The sequence below is a fragment of the Monodelphis domestica genome, chromosome 1 (assembly GCF_027887165.1).
Source record: "Monodelphis domestica isolate mMonDom1 chromosome 1, mMonDom1.pri, whole genome shotgun sequence".
Taxonomy (NCBI): Eukaryota; Metazoa; Chordata; class Mammalia; order Didelphimorphia; family Didelphidae; genus Monodelphis; species Monodelphis domestica.
Window position 1 is genome coordinate 479,299,384 of NC_077227.1, and position 23,312 is coordinate 479,322,695.

Here is a 23,312-nt window from a genome sequence, read left to right on the forward strand (position 1 = left end):
GAGGTAGGTGGGTGTTTGCATAGCCTCAGCTTAATTTTTTTTTTTAAGTTTTGGAAATTTTTATTTAATTAATTAATTTAGAATATTTTTCCATGGTTACAAGATTTTTGTTCTTTCCTTCCCCTCCCCCGAGCCCCTCCCATAGCCAACGCAAAATTCCACTGGGTTTTCCATGTGTCATTGATCAAGATCTATTTCTATATTATTGATATTTGCACTAGGGGGATTGTTTATAGTCTTCATCCCCAATCATATCCCCATTGACCCATGTGATCAGGCAGTTGTTTTTCTTCTGTGTTTCTGCTCCCACAGTTCTTCCTCTGGATGTGGATAACATTCTTTCTCACAAGTCCCTCAGAATTGTCCTGAATCATTGCATTGTTGCTAGTAGAAAAACCCATTACATGAGAGTGTGCCACAGTGTATCTGTCTCTGTATACAATATTCTCCTGATTCTGCTTTCACTCTGCATCATTTCCCTGGAGGTTGTTCTAGTCCCCCTGGAATTCCTCCACTTTATTATTCCTTTGAGCACAATAGTATTCCATCACCAACATATGCCACAATTTGTTCAGCCATTCCCCAATTGAAGGGCATCCCCTCATTTTCCAATTTTTTGCCACCACAAAGAACGTGGTATGAATATTTTGGTACAAGTCTTTTCTCTTATTGTCTCTTTGGGGTACAACATAGCCTCAGCTTTATAGCTGGGAGTTTGAGGAGGTTTTCTGCTCCATGTGGATCAAAGAGCTTGCGAAGAGATCTGAACTTGATTCCAGCTTTCAAGAGAGTCACTTAGAGGATCCCAAAGCAGGCTGGTTACAAGGGAAAGGGCAGAAGGGTCCCCTTCCCAGCTGACAGCTTAAACACATTTAGAAGTACACAAACAAAGAGCTATCTAGAACTATGTTGATGGGGACATGAGGCAAGTCAGGACTTGTGCAAATGGATTTCTTTGCTGAGAGTGGAGCCATGTTCCTTGGATGGCAAAGCTCTCCAAGGGCTAGTTTTTGACCTTCTCAGACAACCAGAGCAAGGCACACAAATCCCTCTCATTCCCCCAGATCTCTCAGGGCAGGAAGAACATATTTGTAATGATTCAATAAGCAAAGAAGTAGAGGTAATGACATGATACTACTTTGGATTGAGAGTAGGAGGACCTGAGTTCAAGTCTCATCTTTGTCATGTGACTTTGGGTCTTTCTGGGCCTCAGCTTCCATAAAATGAAAAGATTAGGTTAGATGACTCTAAATCTGTTTCCTCTCATCCTACAAGTTGAGAAGTTAATGGCATGATATTCTTTTCATTTAGTCTTAAAACATGGCTATCTGTCAGCAGACCTCAAATGGCAGGACATTTGTTGCTTAGGTGGTTAGTATATCTCAGAAAACCTCCTCACACCATTTGGGAAAAAAACAAAACAACAAACCCCAAACCAACAAGCCTCCCTCCATCCTCTCCCTAGGGTGTAGGCTATGCAATGTGCATATAGAAATTTATTCTGTGATCTTGTGCACCATTGTTATAGAATGGCTCCTTGGGGATCGTCACTCTCCCTCACTCCTTGTCATCTGTTGTTCTTGGAGGGTTATGGTTTCAGGCAAACCCCACAGAGACTCTGTGTTTCTTCTTCAGGATCATTTCTGGGGTCTCTGCTCAGGCTGCCACCGTCAGTTTGACTGATGATGCCTTGAGTTTAGTCTTATGCCGATAAGACACATCAGATCCAGTCCCTGAAAGGGGACAGGACATATATGAGAAGTTACAAAGAAATAGTCCTGGGATAAAGTACAAATAGGGCTCCCCTGGGTTCTCGAGTCCCCTACATTCTATACACACCTAGGGGAGTGGCTCTCAGCAGGGACTAGACTGTTCAGGGATTCAGTGAGACCCTGGCTGATTCTCGATTGGGTGAATTAGTATCTGCTTAGATCCTCACATGTTCCCACGCAATTAGAATTCTTGGAAGAATTACGTTTTCCCCTTTAGACCAAGTAAGAGCAGCCAGGAATAAGAGAAGGGGAAAAGTCCATGGAATTGGGAGAGAGAAATCAGTCCACAAGGATGTATTAAGCACCTTATTTGTATGGACTTTCCATCTACTCTGTATGTGGTCGCCCATTAGAAGGTGAGCTCCTTAATAAGGGCAAAGACCAGATTTTTACCATTTTTTATACTCCCAGGATGCTTAGTATAGTGCCAGGCACATGTTGTTATTCAATTGTTTCAGTCATGTCAGGCTCTTTGTGACCCCATTTGGAGTTTTCTTGGTAGAGATTCTGGAGTGGTTTGCCATTTCCTCCTCCAACTCATTTTTCAGGTGAGGAAACTAAGGCAAACAAGGTTAAGTGACTTGCCCAGGGTCACTCAGCTAGTAAGTGTCTGAGGGCAAATATGAGTTTAGAAAGCTGCCTTCCTGATTCCAGACCCAGCACTCCATCCACTGCCTTACCTATATAGATGACATAGACACACACTACACATAGACATAAAGACATATATTGAGTCTTTCATAAAAGTTTTTGGGATTCAAAAGTATTTTCTAATTTCAATACCAGAAACCTAAATAAGTGAAATCAACAGGATTGGGGAAACTCCAAATGGGGTCACAAAGAGTCAAACATACCTGAAATGACTGAACAACAACAACATGTGCTAGCCTCTGTGCTACGCATGCTGGGGGCACAAAGACAAAATTCATCTTAATTCCTACTTCAAGTTTCCAAGCTCAGGCATTCTTAAAATCTTGTTTCCTTCATTTCCAGTGGAGGAAAAACTTTCACTCTTAGCTCTAGAAAGAAATGAATTCTATAATCTCATTTGACAATGAGAAAGATGCTCTCTCTCCTTACTACTGCTGTTCAAATGTCACTCCTTAACTTTTTCTGAATTTCTCAGTGTAGACACACCTGGCGCCATCTTTACTTGGTTCATGTCTGGTGGCCCAGTCAGAATCAAGGCCCATGGTCCAGAGTTTTTCTGATCCTCACCAAAAAGAGGAGATATGTGGCTTAGGGGCAGTGGATAGAGCATGTTTGGCCTAGAGTCAGAAAGACTCATTTTCCTGGGTTCAAATCTGGTCTCAGATATTTACCAGCTGTGTGACCCTAGGCAAGTCATTTAACTCTGTTTGCCTTAGTTTCTTCATCTGTCAAATGAGCTGGAAAAGGAAATTGCAAACCAAAACTCCAAATGGGATCATAGAGTCAGACAACTGAAAAATGATTGAACAAAAACACTTGACTTAAATCAATCAGGCAACAAGCATTTATTAAATGCCTACTGTATGCTGGGCACTGTGCTAGATGCTGGCATTACAAAGATTAATAGTTTTTGCAAAGGTGAAGGGAAGAGAAATTGTTTTCTTTCTTAAGAAAACTTTAAAAAATCTTTTGACATCACCATTATGTCTCAATATATCCCTCTCTACTCATTCTTCCCTTCCCAGAGAATCGTTCCTTATAATAGAGAATTAAAGAGAAATTTTAAAAAGGCAGTTTGACCAAATGCACCATCACCCAATCTGACTGCTATGTGCTCTATCTCTGCAAAAAAAGGGAAGGTGGTACATAATTTTCTCAACTCTTCCATAGGGCTAAGCTTAGTAACTAGGATTATACCGTTTTTAGGATTTGGAGGGTACGTGTATGTGTTCTATTTTCATTGGAAGTCATTGTACGGAATGGTTTGCTTCACCTTGTATCAGTTCATATGAGTTTCCAGAGAAAGAGATTTTTGTTTCTCTATAAATAAGGTTGCTGGGAGGCAATCTCAAAAGTCTCTGGGACTCTCGGGAATGGGGAAAGGACACCCCTTTCCCTTGCCATTCCCAGAGAAAGGTGCCACCTGAAAATATTGTGTCCTAGATAAACTCAGAGGGAAGAGGCTGCCAGAGAAGCCCACCATCTGAGAGGCAGGGCCCTTGTAGGCATAGCCATTGTGTATATCAAAACCCAAGATTCTGGAGCCTCTGCCTTACTGAATGAACTAGCAAAATGGAGTTTCTGAATACCTGATCCTTGGAAAAGGAAGGAGCAGGCTTGCAACCCTCCAAGCCTCTTCCTCCCATCAGCCATTTAACTTGGTGCCCAGGACTGCTTCTTATCATCGCTCTGCTCCCTGTATTGTCGTCCCAGGGGTGTCAGTGCTTGCCTGCCATGAGGGCTAGGCTAGCCAAGCCATTTCTTCATGGGAAAAGACATGCAGCAAGAGGGACAGTAAAGGGTCTCCTGTGTCTAGCAAACATGGGGGGAGTTCCCAGGGAGGGCCTACAGATAATCCAGCCTCTTTTCTGGCTTTTAGATTTCGCGGAGTTTGTTTTCCTGGGGCTCTTTCTCACTGAGATGTCTCTGAAGATGTACGGCCTGGGGCCCAGAAATTATTTCCATTCGTCCTTCAACTGTTTTGACTTTGGGGTGAGTTAACTGCCCCACGAGGGCCCAGGCTGGGTGTTAGTAGGGAGCAGAATGAGGGCCATGCCACGGACCTTTCTGACTCTAGTTTTTAATATGGGGAAGGAGAGGGAGGGAGGCCATTCAGTTTTCTTCCCTCTCCTCATTTTAGTGTAGATTCTCCTGATAAGATATGCATGCATCTAGCTGAAAATGTTATTCCTAGTACCTCAGGAGATTCACCTTGTTCCCAGACAGGAACTCCAAATTCCAAGATCTTAAGCCTTCAGAAAACAAGTTTTAATCCTTCATGTGTAGACAAAGGCAGCTGATCACCTCCCGTAGTCTTCTCTATCTTCCAAATCTACAGTTTTCAGTGGAAGAAAGCACATGCCCATAAGACTCCCCCATCCCTACACAGGACTTAATGGTCACTTTCTAGATTTCTTTTGTCATTATGAAAGAGTTATGGAACCTGGAGTCAGGAGATGGTTTTAAAACTTGCTAACTGTCTAACCTTGCATAGACTCACTCAACCTCAGTCTTCTTATCTCCAAAATGGGGATACCTCAAAGGACTGTTGTCAGGAGAGGACTTGGTTTGCAAGGTTTGACTATTCTATTTCACCATCTCAGCATTGCACAGTGGAGAGGATGCTGAACTTGGAGTCAAAAGACCTGGGTTCAAGTGTGCCTTAGACCCTTACCAGCTTTGTGACCCTAGACAAGCCAATTAACCTCTCTCGCTTCAGTTTCTTCATCTGTAAAATGAGAGAGTTGGACTTAAGTTACTTTTCCTGCTCTTTAGACCCTGTGAAGGGATCAGCAGGTTTGACTAGTCTCCTTGGCTTCTCCATCTCTCATATACATGCTGTAAGGAGATAATGCACTCCCAATCTAGGAGGAGCCAAAATAATAAGCCTATAGATGTGCTGAGAGGAGGAAGGTGCTGGGATGATGTGGTGTTCATCAAAGGGGGCTCTCTGAGGGATGTGAGCATTGGGCTAGTTTTGAAGGAGGGTGAAGAATGCTCTACACAGATGAGATGAAAATGAGAGTGCCAACAATTCATGTGGCCTCTGTTGGGGTAGGAAAGCCCAGGGTTAGGGTTCTGATGAATTGATACTGAAGAGACTGGTGAAGCTATTGGGGTCTGAGTCAGCCTGGGGGGTTCCTTGGGCAGTAGCTCCATCCACTCAGACCTAAAGTCATGTCCTGGACCATCCCTCCTCCTCTCCCCACCCTGACTAGGTAACTGGATCGGGGAAGGGGAGCAGCTCCCACATTTTGATCCTCATCTCATCGAGGGTGTGTATCCTTGCAGGTCCTTTTTGGGGCATCTTCCCATGCTTCCACCCTAAGTGATAACACATCTCCTTGCAGGTCATTGTGGGAAGCATCTTTGAAGTCATCTGGGCAGCGATCAAGCCAGGAACTTCGTTTGGTATCAGTGTGCTGAGGGCTCTCCGGCTGCTGAGGATTTTCAAAGTCACCAAGTAGGTCTCGATTGCTTTGGACCCCTTTGATCTCTGCTCCAGAGAATCCCCCTTTCCTTTCCAACCCCTTCCCCAAAGTCTCATCATCTGCATGACTTCCCTGTTTGGAGGCAGGTCTGCTTTGGCTGTCTCATTCCAGTGCAGTCATTGAAATTAGATTTCCTCATTGTCCATTCTGTGACCAGCTCCCCAAAGAGTCAGTTCTCAGGCTCTCTGACTTGGAGCCTTCAGACAAGCTTGCTGTCTAAGTGTCTGGTGTGAGGCGCTCACTCTTAGTCATGGGGCTGCCTGCTAGGGCATGAAGACTTTGTAGCACAGGACAGTACAAGTCTCTGGCTTGCTCTGGGGCACACGAGGTAGCCCAAGTCTCTGGTGTGAGACCCTGATAGGCCATTTTCTGATGGGAAGTCCTGATAGCTACGAGATTTTCCACATTGTGGTATGAAACCCTGTTAGGGACTGTTCCAGTCTGTAGTGTATGGGGCGGCCCAGGTCTCTGATGTGAAACTCCGTTAGTCTCGGAGCTATCCACATTATGAATCCCTGTTAGCCCGGGGTCTAGTCAGGTGTCCAGTGTGAAGCTTGGGAGCCCGAAGCTTCTTGCCCAAATCTCTGGTGTGAAGCCCTTTTAACTAGGATATGAAGCCATCATTGCCACGATAAATGCTCTTTGCTGTTCTGGTAAGGCTGCAGTATTTAGGAGTTTAACAATGACTGTGGGGTCTACTCTTATTAGAAATTCTGGGGTTTGGGGGGAGGAACTCTCAGTGCCTGGAGGAGACATTAAAGATGACACATATCCTGGTTGCCTTGTGGCTAGTGGGTGGTAACAGTCTACCCTTGCTGGAGGTGTTCAGACAGTGGCTGGATGATCATTTGTTGGGTATGTTATCAGGAGAATCCCAGCTTAGACTCAGGTTGGGCATCGAGGATTCCCTCCAATTCTAGGGTTCTGGGATTCCATTGCTCTGATTCCTGAGAATGGATGGGGATCCCTGGTCTGAAGCTGGGTCCCACTTCCTCCCCTCCCCTCCTTTCCCTACCCCCCAGCTAGAAGCCAGGACGAAGTTGGTCAGCTAGACACCAGCAGCCCCTTCTTCTCTGGCTCCTGGACAACATTGATTTGAGACCAGGCTTGGGGAGATGCCTGTTCTGATCCTGAGCACTCTCTGTGTCTGTCTCTGGGGAGATGATGCCTGTTCTTTATATGCAAGGCTTTAAAAGACTTGACATTTATTGGGATCTGCTCTTGAGGCTTTCTGTGTTCATGCATATTGGCTTTTTGTTACTCACATGCTTTTCAGAAGGAGATTCTTGAAGGAAAAGAAAATAGCTTTTGTCTTCATTTCCTTGTGGGTTTTAGTGAATTAAATGCTTATTTTGGCTGGTGGCCAGGAGGAATAATGAGTATTTTCAAATCTTTGACCTCAAATAGTTATCCCTCTTGTCTATTGCTGGCCTCAGGGATCTGGAGACAATCCTAGAGAAGGGTTCACTCAGTCAGGAGGTCTTTCTTCATCTCTTACTCCTACTCTCCTATCCTGTCACCCCCCAAAATGAGCAGTGTTTTACCATGGAAAGAACCCTTGACCTTGAATTAGACATCTAGGTTCCTGGGCTATTTCTGCTTTGTTCCAGCTGTGTGACCCTGGGTAAGTCACTTAACCCTGTTTCCCTCAGTTTTCTTATCTGTAAAATAAAATGGAGAAGGAAATGGCAAACCACTCCAGGATCTTTGCAAAGAAAGCCCCAAATGGGGTCACAAAGAGTTGGATGCAACTGAACCCACTGAACAACCAAAACAAAATGGGTATAATGAAACCTCTCCCACCTACTCCCCTCATTGTGAGAATCAAATGAGAGAACAGGTGAAAATCCTTGACAACCTGTAATATGTCATAAAAACATTTTAATAACAGTTATTAATTAAAAATACTTATTTTTCCAAACAAAAAACCAGAACACATCAAAAGCATATTGCTAGGGAATTTGAACTACTCCCCTGAAGGCAGTGATATGAACTTGGTAAAAGCCCCAGACTATCGTAGCACTGTAGTTGGAAATCTAGGGCCATCCAGGGGTTGGGGGATTAGGCTATCTTGCCTTTTTCTGGGTGTTTGGCCTTGGGAAAATGCCTTTGCCTCTCCAAGGCAGAGTAAGTAGCCGAGGAGGTTTTTGTTATTGTTTTTGTTTTTAAATGTCAGACCCCAAACATGAGAAATGAGAGCAGCTGCTGGATCCAGGCTATTTTTTGCAGCCAGTTTTCCCAAAAAGCCACTAAGCAACTGAAAAAGAAGGCAGAGTCTGAGAGGGGTCTAGAATAAAGCATGGGGCTGAACCCCACTCATGGCTTACAGCATTTTCCTTTCACTTGGCTTGAGAAATGCCCTGAATTTACCTTTTGTTCAGTCCAGGGACACACATCCATCCTGGATGAGAAGGATGCTAGCCAGGAGATTATCCATCCTGCCTGAGGTTCTCTTCTCCCTTTGTCCAGTCCCTTCTCTTCTTTCTTCTCCTTCTGCACCTTCTTTTTGCTTCTCAGTCTTTTTCTTTTCTCCTTCTCTGCCTTCTTTCCCTCTCTCTCTTTTCTCCTCTCCTTTCCTACCTTTTCTTTCCTTCCTCCTCTTTTCCTACCATCTTTACCTCCCTCCATCATTTCCACTTTACTCTGTTTACATTCTTCCTTTCTCTCACTGCCTTCCTCTTGGGGTTTTCCTAATGTCTAAGAACTCCTCGAACTGGAGAGGATCTACTCTGAAGCCCTGACTTCTCAGCATCCCACAATCCACCATGAATACTGGTCTCACACCACCTAGGCTAGACAGACTAGGATTCTTTCAAATTTCCAAAGGTAGCTAGGTGGTATGGCTGAGAGTCAGGAAGAACTGAGTTCAAATTTAGTCTCAAACACTAACTGGGCAAACCACTTAACCTCTGCCTGCCTCAGTTTCTTCAACTGTAAAATGGGAATAATTATAGCACCTACCTCCCAGGGTTGTTGTGAAGATAAAATGAGATATTTGTAAATCCTTTAGCACAGTTCCTATCTTAATCAGTGCTTGTACCTTCCTTCCCAAGGAGGACATAAAGCCTCCAATCTATCTGTCAGGCCTCAGCTTCCTCCTTCTCTCCCCAACCCCCCTTCCCTTGGATACTCTCCAGTTTTCTCTTGGCACTGAAGAAGATGTGCTTGAGCTAGGCTTCTGGTCACCTGCTCTAATGGAGTGGCCGTATCATCCTTCTCTGGTGATGGCCTCTGGTGGCTACTGTCTGGCTTCTTTCTAGTTTTTGGTCAGCTGTCACTATCCAGAATTTCCCAGTGGCTTTGCTTACAGATACTCTTTCTGAACTGAGTGTCAGAGTGGCTGACCCTCACCTTGACTGGCTGGCCATAATTTTTTCTCCATTGCTTTCTTTGAAGTTTCCCATCCTCCTGGGTCAATTTCCTCTCTCTTCCTATTTCCTACTCTTAGAAATGTATAATGATAATCATAATCATAATAACTCACATTTCCATAGTGTTTTAAGTTGGATAAAATTCTTTCCTCACTACAATCTGATAAGAAGAGGTTATCATTATTATCCTATTTTACAGATAAGAAACCTGAGATTCAGAGGGAATAAGTGACTTTCTCAGTGTTATGGCAGCTAAGTGTAAAAACTGCACCAGGGCTCAGGTTTTCAAACATGAAGTCTTTTCCCTATAAGGTTCTCACTCTTCTAGAACCCCTCTTGGAAATTCCCCTTCTATTTCCCAAGAAATGGAAATCTTGCTCTCTCTTCAGGGATATGAGAGAGAGAGAGAGAGAGAGAGAGAGACAGACAGACAGACAGACAGACAGATAGATAGACAGAGACAGAGACAGAGAGAGACAGAGAAAGGGAGGGAGGGAGGGAGAGAGACAGAGACAGAGACAGAGACAGAGAGAGACAGAAACAGAGACAGAGAGACAGAGAAAGAGAGAGAGAGAGAGAGAGAGAGAGAGAGAGAGAGAGAGAGAGAGAGAGAGAGAGAATGAATGAATGAATGAATGAGTGATATGTGCCTTTGAGTGTTCCTCGTTGTTTCTGCTCTTTACCAGATACAAAGCTCTCAGGGACCTCCCTCTATATAGCAAAGGTACGTGGTATGGTCAGGCCCTCAGCTCCTCCAGGAAGAGGCTGTGTACCTACCCCGTGCTTTTCTGGAATGCCCTCTCTATTTCTGTTTGTAGTTAATTGAGCAAAGGTCTGATTCCTTAGTTTCTCCAAGGTAGCCATTATCTGGTCTGCTATTTCTGCTAACATGTAGCATCTGTTGAGAGAACCATGATGGGTCAAAGTTGGAAGGGACCTCAGAGATCACGCTCTCCATGGAAGGGGACCAAGGCCCTGACAGAGGAAGTGACCTCAAGATAAATCCTGAGCCAATTTTTTGGGCTGCCTTCTAGGGATCCTGAGTCTTTCGTGCTCCTTTGTTTGGGAGGGGGGAAAGGGAAGGGCAGAAGATCATAGAATCATAAATAATCATAGATTTAAACCTGGAAGGGAACCTCAGAGTCCAACATCCCCACCCCCACTCCAATTTTGCAGATGAGGGAACTGAGTCCCAGGCGGTTTCCTATAGTAGTAAACGTCAGGGGTAAGATTTGAACTCATATCCTCTGACTTCATAGCCAGTGATTTTCCCACTATACCATAGTAGAGGGTGGGGGAAGGTACTTACTATCAGACTTCAGAGTTTTCTTATATTAAGTGCCAGCTCCAATTAATGCCTTTCCACTATAGTATGTGTGTATACATATACATACATGTATACATATATACAGAAAGATAGATTATAGTTGTTCAGTTGTTTCCTTCATATCTGACTCTTTGTGACCCCATTTGGGGTTTCCTTGACAGAGAGGCTGGAAAGGTTCACCATTTCCTTCTCCAGCTCATTTTACACATGAGGAAACTGAGGCCAAAAAGGTTAAGTGACTTGCCCAGAGTCACCCAGCTAGTAAGTGTCTGAGGCCAGATTTGAACATAGGCTCTCCTGGCTCCAGATCCAGCATGCTATCCATCACACCACCTACCTATACACACACATGCATATATACGTATATGTGCACACACACATATGGCACATTTCATCATGGCACTATCCAAAGAGCACCAGTTCTGAAGTCAGGGAACATGGGCCTGGCTCCCGCTCTGCCTCGTGGTGTGGTAGAGAGAGCGCGGCAGAATTCCTGGACCCAGATGAAGGCCCTCTGGACTAGACAGTCTTGGAAGTCCCTTTAAGCTTGAAGTCTATGATTCTTGGCACTAGTGACTGGGCAGACATTCCCTGCGGCTGCTAGTTATTCCCTGCCCCATCCAGACCTGTGCTGGACTGGAAGGAGATGACCCATAGAGTACAAGAATCCACCTGCTGGAGACCAAATGGAGAAGAGAATCCTGGTAGATCCTTGGGGCAAGGCCTTCCTGCCTGCCTGGCTAGCACTGTCCTAGAGCGAGAGCTTGGCTTTCATCCCAGGACAATGGCCAAGTCTTGAAAGTCAGCTTGGTCCTCATTCGCTTTAGGTACTGGAATTCCCTTCGGAACCTGGTGGTCTCCCTGCTGAACTCCATGAAATCCATCATTAGCCTGCTCTTCCTTCTCTTCCTGTTCATCGTGGTGTTCGCCCTGCTTGGGATGCAGCTCTTTGGAGGACAGTAAGTGGATGAAATGGCCTTTTCCTCCCTGGCTGTTGGGGTGGGGGTGAGGTCTGACTCACAAAGTGGGTGGCACAGGCTGATGGCATCTGTCAACGGTCACCCTGGGAAGGGTGGCTATGAGGAGTGGCCTCAGCTTGGGAAGAGTGTGGCATTGGGTTGAGCCAGAAGTAATTTAACAAAATACCAATGGAGCCATTGGCCTGAGCCTCCATTTTGGCTTACTCTTTGCTTGATAAATAATGACTCCTGGGGATGGTATCACTCTAGGACCTGGCCTGTTCTTAATCTGTCTAGTGTTGAAAAAAATCAGAGAGAGAGAGAGTGAAGGCACTGTGTTGGGGGCCCATAGGGAAAGGCCAGGCTGCAAGACTACGGCAATGAGGTATAATCTGTGTCAGCTTCTGGAGCTACACTAGGGATATTTTAGGATAAGATTTCCATTTCCTGTAACCTGACAATTCTGGGATCTGTAAATCTGCTTCATTTTACCCTATTCCCTTGCAACTACTAGCAAAGGCTTTTTGAGAAATCCAGCTTCTGCCTTGGGAATACTCGTGAGATGTCCAGGAAAAGACCGATTGATCATTAGTGGTGTTTTTCCTCAGGCTTCTGAGTTCCTTGTCCAAGGAAGGGTTCACTAGGGAAATTGGTGTGCCTCAAGAACTGAGGACCTGGAGTATGGGAGAGAGCGTAATCAAGAGCAATGTGAGCTTGCTCCTAGAATTATCAACATTGACAACCCATTCATGTAGTAGAGATTTAGATAGTGTATAGGTTCACCTGCTGACTATTTATCCCCATGTGGGGGGCTCTGAGGGAGCCAGCTGAGTTCCATCATGGACTGCCTCTTCCCACGACTTTTTGTTTTTCTTAGGTTCAATTTTAAAGATGAGACTCCGACCACCAACTTTGATACTTTTCCAGCTGCAATTCTCACTGTATTCCAGGTAAGGCTCTCAGTTTCAGGATGTGTCATTTACATGGTCCGATGTGAGCCTTTCTAGTCAGGAACCCAGTCTCCAGGCATAGAGCAGTCCTGACCATGATGTTCTGAGTACAGGCAGAGGAGGTAATGATGAACTAGCAGGAGCTAAGCAATCAGACCCTCAGGAGAAGGTGGAAAAAATGTCATATGGTTCTTAACTATTAAAGTCTGGAGTTTGCTCCCACAACTCGCCTCTGTGTGAGGCTAGAGGAACCTGGGTCTGACCCAGGATGGAATCTTTGGAGTTCTTTTAAAATAAAACAAAACAAAATATTTCTGCAGTTTCATCCATTTAGAGACCTTCCCGGTGAAGAAGTTCCTTCCACCAATGCTGGTCATCTTCTTCTCTTCAACTTATTTTCTTAACTAGTTTCTTTGAGGATGCTGTGAGGTGAAGTGACTTCTCTAGTGTTGCAGTCAATATACATCAAAGGCATTTATGCTACAGAGTCTTCTTTCTGAGGTTCTTATGGCTTTTTAGAAGATGAAAAATGAACTAGAGCAGGAATATATTAACAATCAGGGGGTGAACCTGGACCATACGACTTTTTTCTACAACTCTCCCCCCTTTGGATGGTCTCTGAGTCCCTACCTAGTAAGATAGAGCCTCCCTTACCACCTCCACCCCTACCTCCTCAGGCAAAAGACTTGATGGACAAGCTCTCTCAAAGTTAGAGAAAAGGATGCTTTTAAGACCTTTTAAATACACCAAATGCTTCTGGCTAAGAAGGACTTGCTTGATAATTATTTTCCTTCTGTGAGCTGCTTGGTGGGCCTGGGGGCCTGGAATTATATTGACATCCTCCCCCTACTCTACCCCCAAGAATTCTGCATGAGGCATTCAGGGTAGCCACAAGGATGTTCTGTCCAGATCTCCCCTCCATCCCTCCTCCCTGACCCAGCAATGACCTCTTAGCACAATGTGGTTCTAGTAGTGTCTCCTTCCCAGCCTCCCTTGAAAGTACTTAAAACTCCTTTGTCTTTAAAAAGCAGCTTTCCTTTGTCCCTGTTGTTCCATGGTAAGGGGCCCAGCTGGGACTCCCTGGAATGAGGAGTGAGCCTGACAAAGGGGAAAAACGTATCCCCACTCATTGAAGACGTGATGGATTACTTTAAAAATATCCTAGAAAGTCAGCAAAGAAAGTGAGATAATAGCTTGATTAAAGTAGCATTCAAAATAAACTCAGAAATGTCAGTAGCAAGGATTCTTAACTAGAGCCCCTTTGGTAGCCTGGTGATAGCTATGGACCTTTTCTCAGAATAGTGTTTGCTCCCTACGTTCATGATTTAAGGAAATTTCAATGAGAGCTTATTGAAAATAATTTTCAATGAAAACATTTTTTCCATCCTCTGAAATCTATCCACAGAACTTTTGAGGGGTCCAGGGACCAAATACTAAGAATTCCTACTCTATAGCAATAAAAGAATACTGGAGGAAAAATAGAAAGGGAAGTTTTCATAGAGAAATTCATAGAGTATCTGGGAGTCAGTCTGCCAAAGCACACTTGAATACTCAAGTTACAAAATGCCCTTTCATGAAAGAAAGGCTAGAAAATGGGTCTGAGTGTGGTCTCTCCTCTGAAGCTCTGAGCTGGCAAGGTTTGTGCCAGTGGCCTCTCCACCTGTTCCTTCCAATTTCAGAAGCTAAACTGATTCAGAAACCCTCGAAGACCTATTCTGGGTTCCTGTAGGGGTGGGTGGGTGGGTGGTGGTGGTGGTGGAAGGATATACGTCTTTTGTATCTATATGTGCCTATCTCTGCGTGGGCACATTTCCGGCTTTGCTTCCATGTTGGAGACTTTGAAGGGTAAGATTTGGGGGGCCTGGGTCTACTCTGGTTTGGCTGGGGAGATTCAACTAATGGATTGAGGGCTTGTCTTGGCCCCCTAGCCTGTGCACTCTTACCTTAGGCTCTGTTTTTGTGTATATGGGTGTGCATGTCCATCTATGTACACACACTGAACTCTCTCCTGTGTTTTACCCTACAGATCCTGACGGGTGAAGATTGGAATGTAGTGATGTATCACGGGATCGAATCCCAAGGTGGAGTCAGCAAAGGAATGTTCTCTTCTTTTTATTTTATCATCCTGACGCTGTTTGGAAACTGTATCCTTCTGTGAAGCCCGATCTTTGGCCTCGAAGTCAGAGGACTTTACAGCTCTGATACTTAATGAAATAGATGACCTTCCCCTTTCTGAGTTGGGTTTTCTTCTATCTAAAGTGAAGGGATTGGAATAGATGATTCTTAAGGTCTCTCCCAGCTCTTGCTCCAATAGTGTGAGTTGGCTAATGGTCCATCCTGAAATTTTTCTCCTCTCATTGATCTGGACAGCTTTGGAAAATAGCCTCAGCCTCACTCAATTCCTGAGGATCCTAGCCTCTGGAAGAGAATAAGTTAGGGATCCTTTTTGAAGATGTAGGGAATGTATGAGGTGGCATCTGACAAATTTATTTGGTTCTGTTTCCATGAATTCCAAAAATCCTTATTAAAGAACCTAGTAGGGTGGTGGTGGAGGAAGCTAGATAGCACAATGGGTAGAAACAACAGACCTGGAGTGTGGAGGATTTGGGTTCAAATGTGGACTCAGGCACTTCCAACTGCAATCCTGGGCAAGTCACTTAACTCCAGTTGCTTAGCCCATATTGCTCTTCTGTCTTAGAAATGATACTAAGGCAGAAGGTGATGTTTGTTTGTTTTATTTTAAAAGACCTTTGGGGCCCAATTAATTAACCAAATCCATGTTTCACCTGCTATCCCCCAGAATGTGGACAGAGCCCCATCTCATGTCAGACTTCTCAGGGAATTCCAAGCCCAGAAAAGATAAAGGCTGAGCAGATTAATGCTCACTCTCATTAATTAATTAATTAATTAATTAATTAATAATTAATAATTAATTATTAATTAATTAATGCTCACAGAAGACTCTAGTCTTCTGTGAAGGGAGACCTAAAAGAAAAGGGAAAGAACTGATCCTGAGAGGCACAGGTCAGCAAAGATGAATCAGGATATGCAAAGCATTTGGGAGATCATCTGCATTGCCCAGGATCTGGAATCAGAAGACCTACATTAGAATCAGGCATTTAAATACTCTCTGACCTGGGCTAAGTCCCCTCCTCTCTCTTGCCCTCCAGTTCTTAATTTGTAAAGTGGGGGCATTGGATGAGGTGATCCCTAAGCACCTTTCTAGGTGGCACAGTGGATAGAGAGCTAAGCCAGGAATTAGGAAGCCTGGAGTTCAAATCTAGTCTCAGACACTAGCTATGTGAACCGGGGCAGGTCACTTTGCCCTGTTTGCTTCAGTTTCTTCATCTGTCAAAAGAACTGGAGAAAAACATGGCAAATCACTCCAGTAGCTTTGCCAAGAAAATGAGGTCAAGAAGAGTCTGACACGACTGACATGACTGAAAGGACCTTTCTAGCTCCGTCCCAAGCCAGAGGCTGTCAGCAGCTGAGCAGGGAGGGCTGCCAGAATCCAGAGGGATCGGCGAGGTCCTGGCTCACTAAGGTGGGCTTCCCAGGCCTGTCGCTCGAAGGAGGAGGGCATGAAACGGTAGAGGGTTATTCCTGGTAAGGAAGGCTCAGGGTTGGGGATAATGTGCATGAACTCAGGAGAGCAAGTGATTTGTCTACCCAGCAAGCCAGGCGGCTGTGGCCCAAAGTCTGAGTGGGCAGAGTCACAGTTATTACTGTAACCATGACGTCTCTGTTACTATCCTTTACATAGAGGCGCGTAGTCATACACAGCAATAGGCCAAGTCCCATGTACAAAGTCACCCAGAGATCCAGGGTTACACATCCATGCACACCTAGCCAGAGACAGTCCCAGAGGCACACACACACACACATCCATGCCCACAGCCACATACAGACATCTACACATTCAGCAGAGGACATACCCACACCCTAGTAAGGTACACATGCATACCTATAGCATCACATAGACACAACACATGCATACCCAAAGCTATGCAGGTATAATCTTCATGTAGACATCTCCCAGAGTCACATGTGGTTACAGATAGACTACAGTTATACAGTCACACACCTATATGGCCAGAAGAAGGAAGGGAAGGGAAGGGGAGGGGAGAGAAGGGAAGGGGAGGGAAGAGGAGGGGAAGGGAGGGGAGAGGAAAGGAAAGGAAAGGAAAGGAAGGACGAAGGAAGGAAAGAAGGGGAAGAAGGAAGGAGGGGAAAGAAGAAATAAGGAAAGAAAGGAAAAAAGAAGGGAGAAAGAAATGAAGAGAGGAAGGGAGGGAGAAAGAAGGGAGGAAGGAAGGAATACCCATTTGTAACTAGGCATACACTGACCCAGCCACCATCTAAAACATAGACAGTCATGTCCACATGCCAGACAGTAGCTCACCCTGTGGCACTGACCCCTACAAGAGTCCCAGAACCTCTTCCTTGTTGCTATGGAAATGGAAACTGGGAGACGTTATAGAAACCTTAAGGTACTATATAAGTAGAAGTGATTATCATTGTTATTATTTGTAACTGAGTTTCTTCTGCTATGGAGGAGCTATCCTTTAACTATCCTTTCTGGAAGAAGCAGTGCTGGAGTATGAGACTACTTCCTCTGGAGAAAACAAAAGACTTTGCTGGGAAGGCAGGAAGATTGGGACCTGGGGAGGAGCTGGGAGGGGATCCTGGGGGTCCTTGGGGGTCTTGGGTTTTGCCCCCATAACTTGAGAGCTGTTGTCAGCAGTGCTGTTATAATAGTTATATTTTCCAAGGCTCCAGAATCCAATTCCCAGAGAGCTCAGAGCTACAGGAACTGGGACAACAGGAGGGGCCCTGAGCAGCTGAGTATATTCCTTGAGTTTAGAGAAAGAAGTTCCATTGATATCTAGTAGTCTCAGATCTCTGAAAGGAAGCCATCTATCTGTTGGTTCTCCTGGACTCTAAGAGGTGCCTTTCTGAGCAGGAGCAGCCAAGTCCTCTCTGAATCTGATCCTGGTCCAGCCACAAGGCAGAGAAGGTTCTGGAAGCAAGGGAGGCTTTTTAAACAACCTGGAGTCTCATCTCCTTCCTATGGGCACTGGACTTGGGAATCAAAGGATTTGGGTTTCTATCTCCCTTCTTCTGTACTTTCAACCTCTATGACCTTGAGCAATCGACAATCTTTTTGTACCTCGGTTTCCTTGTTGGTCAAAAGAGGTTAAACTAGTTGATCTCTGAGGTCTCTTCTTGTTCTGACTTTTATAATCAGGAAAACCAGTGCAAACCAGCCATTTGCACTTTCCCCCCTCTCTGTCCCCATTCATTTATTCTTGTGTTTCAGAAATTTATCATGTTCACATCTGTGGTCAAGACCTATTTTCTTTCCCTCTTGCGTTGGGGCAGGTGGGTAAGATCCAATCGCTGATCTCACAGCTCTGGTAAGGGCTCTCTGCAGGGCTAGTGATGCCTGAAAGATACATGTGATTGGGCCCTGGGGGTGCCTGGTCCCCGTGTTTTTATAGAGAAGAACCAGCCTTTTGGGCCCAGAAGACTTGGAAAGGGAAGGAAGAAAGAAAAGCTTGATAGACACAGGGTCCTTTGTGGGCTTTTTATCTTCGGGGGATCCAGAGATACAGGAATTAGTAAACCAAGAAAGGTGATCATAAGGAAAAGATGCAGCTGGGTTTCTCAGCTTTATTGTACCCTCGGCACTCTTGGAAGTGTGGTGAAGCGTAACCCCAACCCCTCTCAGAAGAATATTTGTAAGTGAAAAAATAGGCAGCCTTACAAAGGAAACCACTTATAATTGAAATCTAGTCATCAGTATATTATTTTTTAAAATCCATGAAGCCCAGGTTAAGAACATTTGGTGTACAGGGAGGAGATATTTATCTCTTGGGGGGTTTCTGATGGAGCTCTGTTCAGCAGAATGAGGAGTGGAGGAAAGGATTGGTGGTGTTGGGGTTCACATTATCCCAGAGCACGTTCTTAGTGCCAGCTCGGCCCAGAGTAGGAGATGAGAGGAGGAGATGGGACTTGTCTGTATATTCCTTCCTTAGCTGAAACCTGATCAGACACCCTCCTGAATGTCTTCCTGGCTATTGCTGTGGACAATCTTGCCAATGCCCAGGAGCTGACCAAGGTGAGCTGGGAGTAGACATGAATGGCTGGTGAGATGCTAGAGGTAGGGGGCAGTGGGAGAGGATTTCTCTGTACTTGGACCAGGGCATGTGATTGGGAACCAAAGCCCTTCTGTTCTGTATCAGGCCTCCCTCTTCAGGCGTTAAGGGATAGCCTGGGCATGTCCATTCTGTAAATGGCCTTGACTACAAAGTAGAAGCAGGGCATGGAGACCTTCTCCTTGAATTCCTATTTCTTCAGCTGCCTCCCTGAGATTGTGCTGTGCAGAATGTATGCGATGGTTCTAGTCTCTTTAGCGTGTGTGTGTGTGTGTGTGTGTGTGTGTGTGTGTGTGTTTGTGCCTGAGCATGTGAGCGGGCAAGCATCACAGGTCACTGGGCTGAGAATACTTTGTTTCACTCCTTGAGTCAAATTTCTGGAGCTCTGTCCAGCAGTCCTAGCAGTAAGCTAACCACTTAGCAGAAAAGAAAACTCTCTTTGATCTTTGAGTGGAGACCATTTTTAAAAAAAAATTCAGAACAATTCTTTCCTGAAAGATCTGGCCATAGCAGAGAAAGCCATGATGATGAGAGACCCAAAGTGTGATTCCATTCCAACCCTAGAAGTGCCTTAGAAGTGGGTGCTGTTTTCCTAAAAGAGCAGAATATTTCCCAGTGAGTTTCTAGACTCTGCCTAGGGCTCCAGGATCTCTCTGAGGCCACAGACCTTGGGCTAGCCAACCTCACAGCCCCTGAAGACCCTTTAATCCACTCGTGTCCCCTCCCCAAGTCCACATGTGACCCTTCTGTTCTGGTCAGACTTAGAGGTTACTTCTTTGCTGGATTCACACCTGAGCTCTTTGGAGAAGGGAGGTAGGTCTCTGATGTTGGAACAGAGGCTCTGAGCACCAGTGACTCCTTGAAGTTGCTTATTCCAATATTTGAACAGGCTAGTATTACCCATTTCAGGCACCAGCCAGCCTGGGTCCTCCTCTTCTTAGGCAAGCATAGTGCTGATGACTGCAGAAGTCCTACTTGTTAATATATTACATCTGTAAGATTGCTTGGTGTGGGGCAGAGAGGCGGTATGATATTGTACATGGATTCTTAGCCTTTTTTTCTACATGTCATGAGCCCCTGTAGGAGTCTAGAGAAGCCTACAGACAGCTTTTCAAATGATGCTTTTAAATAACTGAAATAAATGCAAAATTTCAGTGAGAGGTTAGTAAAAATAAAGATTTAAAAAAAAAAAGATTTTTCTTAGGAAAAAAATATTTCCTACCTAAATTCATGGACTCTAAAATCTAGCCACTGTGGACTCTAGATTAAGAAGTCCTGGTATAGGGAATGGATAGAGTTCCGGATTTGACATTGGGCAATCTATTAGGAACTTGGGCACGTAATTGCCTTGTAACCCTGGGAAAGTCATTTAATCTCACTAGTCTCAGTTTTCTTATCCATCTAATGGGGCTAATGATAGTCTCTACCTCACAGGTTACTGTGAAGCTCAAATGATAATATATGTAAAGCACTTTGCAATCTTTAAAGTGCTTTATATATGTGTGCTATTATTAGTAATATTTTTATAGAAACCCACAGATATCACAAGACTTAGAGTTCTGGGCAATGCGTACCCAAGTTGGATAAATACCAGGGAAGCTGATTCTAGGGTATTTGAAATGGCTGCAAGAAATGGAATGGAGAAATTCATGTATTCCTGGGACCCTTTCCACTAGCCAGGAGCTGAAAAGTTCCATTTTTTTTCCTTCCAACCCCTGTGCCTACCTCAGTAGTCTGCCTTCATTCACTGGCCAGGTCCCCAGATCCGGAGGGATCGGATGATTAGGCTGCTGCCAAGATATCTAGAAAGTGACAAATATAGCAAAAAAAAAAAATTCAAGCCACCTAGAAAGCTGGAACTCTAGCCAGAAGGGACAAATATAGTCAGGAATCTATAAACACAGTGAGAAAGCTGGAAATTTAGCTAGAAAGCAGGAAATGTTATTTTTGGCAGAGTGAATGGACAGATAGGGCTAGTGAAAGATCAGAGAACTAAGGGGGACATTTGACAGTCCTCCCCTTTGTCAGTGAGCTTAGCCCTGCCCAGGCTGGCTCATAGATCCTGACAGTCGGGATCCTAGCTTCATAAAGCTGAAGCCAGAGGGAATCTGAGATAGCATCTAATCCAAAATGTGTTCATTTTACAGATGAGGAAACTGAGACCCACAGAGGGTAAGGGAAATGTTCAAGGTTGCTTAGCTAGCAAGTAGTAGAGTCAAAATTCAAACTCGGGTGCCATGATTCAAAGTTCATGGTTCTTTCCACTTGGGACAATGTTTCCTATTGATTGGAATCAATTTGCCATCTTGCATGTCCATAGGGGAGGAAGATGGCTATCCTCTGCACAGGGAGACTGTTGTTCAGAGACAACTAGGTGGCACAATGAATGGAACATGTAGCTTCCTAGTCAGGAAGTTCTGAGTTCAAATCCAGCATCAGACACTTAATAGCCACACAACTGGGCAAGTCGCTTAACCTCTGTCTGCTTCTGTTTCCTCAGTGGTAGCAACCTGCCTCCTGGGATTGTTGTGAGGATAGAATGAAATGATATATGTAAATGTCAGGCACATCGTAGGCATTTAATAAATGTTTGTTCCCTTCTCCTTCCTTTCTCTTTCCCCTCCCCAGATGTGTTGCAGAGCCTTTGGGCATCAACTTGTTGTCCCGTATCCTCATGTGGGAGGGGGGACGGATACACTGGGTGCTGGGTGGTTGACTTTGGAGTGTTTCCAAATCCCCCAATTCTGGAGACAAAATGAACTATAATCTTCTATAATTTAAGTACTAATTGTGGCTATTTGCAAGATGAGGGGAAGAAAGATGGGGGTGGGGAGAGGAGGCACAGTTAAAAGCTTGTTCCACAGGTGTCTCGAGCCCCCGGGCTAGGCATCTTTCTACCCCAGAGTCCCAGCTGTATTAGCGGGTGAAGCATTCTATAACTTTAGAAATAGTTTTAATTGCTTTCATTAGGTTAATTAAACTGGAACCCTGGCCTCATTCCAAATCTCCTAAATTAGATTTTGAAACAGCAGCGACTCTTTCAAATGATTATATAAAATTTCCAATTCTTCTCCCCTTGTCCCACATGACAGACAAATGGGCTTCTGGACTGTACCCTCTTGATTTAGGCACTGCATTGTTCTCTGCGGTTACCTAGGAAAGAACAGAATAACTCAGAAGCCAAAAAAAATCTCTTTAATGAAACCCGAAAAATGTCCCACATTCCCTTCTTTGTAGAGAAAACACAGGCTTGGCTTATTAGGCATATTGTTCACTGATTAACCGGTCGGTCCAGATTCTTCAGCCTTTTGAAACTTCTTGATTTAAAATGTTTTATCCTATGGGTTTGATTTTGCAGTCTGATTCCTGGAGGTACAAAGCAATTCCACTTGCCCAGACCAGACCCTCCGTTAAGTTTATAGTGTCTTTTTACCTTCAAGAATCCACACTCATGCCTTTGAAGGGACCTGCTTTTAGCATGCTGTGTGACCTCAAGCAAATCACGAAACTTCTCTGGGTACCACTTTCCTCCTTGGTGAAATAAAAGGTCAGTAACTTTGTAACTCTCTGACTTTCCCAACAGGATGAGGAGGAGTTGGAAGAAGCAGCCAATCAGAAGCTTGCTTTGCAGAAAGCCAAGGAGGTCGCTGAAGTCAGTCCCCTGTCTGCTGCCAATATCTCCATAGCAGCGTAAGGATGGTTTTCTGCTGGGGGGAGGAGGGTGTCCGGAAGGGGGATCTGCTTTGTAGAGCCAGGGTGGGCCAGGGGATGGCGTCTGTGGTTTACCGACTTCTGTGTTCTGGCTTCCTTCTGACTAGACCTGGAAGGAAGGAGGTAGATGATGGGGCTTTCCCCTTCCCTCTCCTAGTGAGTTCCTGGAAAGAGTTCACCAGGTGAAACTTCCCCATTACTGGGGGTTGGAGCAGGAGGAATATTTGAAGGGGAAAGACCTGCCTTTGACAGATGGGGTGGAGATGGAGGAGTACTGGGAGCCCACCCTGGTCTATTATTAACATATGAGAGACCTTAGGTTGCATGGATGATCCTCCAGGAATGTCTGAGCTGGAGCGGGGAGGGGGCTCTGCTGTTGCAGAAGCCTTTAGAAGGAGATGCAGAGAAAGACAGTAGAGGAAGATTGGTGGTGCAGTGCTGTACCTGGAGTCAGGAAGACTCATTTTCCTGGATTCAAATATAGTCTCAGCCACTTACTAGCTGTGTGTCTTGGGGTGAGTCCCACCACCCTGTTTGCCTCAGTTTCCTCATCTGTCAAATTAGCTGGAAAAGGAAATGGCTAGCCACTCCAGCATCTTTGCCAAGAAAACCCTGAATGGTGTCATGAAGAGTCAGACACAGCTGATAAACAACTGAACAACAACAGATCAGTTAAGATGAGGGGTGTAGAAAAAAGTTTGATTTAGCTTAAAGGACCTGTGTTCAAATGTTGGTTCTGCTACTTACCATTTGTGTGTCTTCCTATCTGGACCTCTGAGGACAGAAAAATGCAAAGACACTGTCTGTGGTTGAAGGCTACCTTTGTCCAAGTCTCTCCTGCAGTGGGGTTTGGCATTTTCATCAATGTGAGTGATTAATGGACCACCAGCCAGCAGATCTTTAGCCCATTTTAGCTTTCATT

The 23,312-nt window shown here is 44.9% G+C and overlaps 1 protein-coding gene across 1 annotated transcript in view; it reads left to right on the forward strand.

Annotated features, from left to right (window-relative positions):
• Nucleotides 1-23,312, forward strand: part of CACNA1B (calcium voltage-gated channel subunit alpha1 B) — a 268,165-nt gene that overhangs the window by 111,190 nt on the left and 133,663 nt on the right. The window contains 7 exon segments of the mRNA XM_056812766.1: nt 4,303-4,415; nt 5,774-5,886; nt 11,440-11,571; nt 12,449-12,521; nt 14,548-14,665; nt 18,575-18,642; nt 22,263-22,369. Coding sequence (XP_056668744.1) covers nt 4,303-4,415; nt 5,774-5,886; nt 11,440-11,571; nt 12,449-12,521; nt 14,548-14,665; nt 18,575-18,642; nt 22,263-22,369 — 724 coding nt within the window.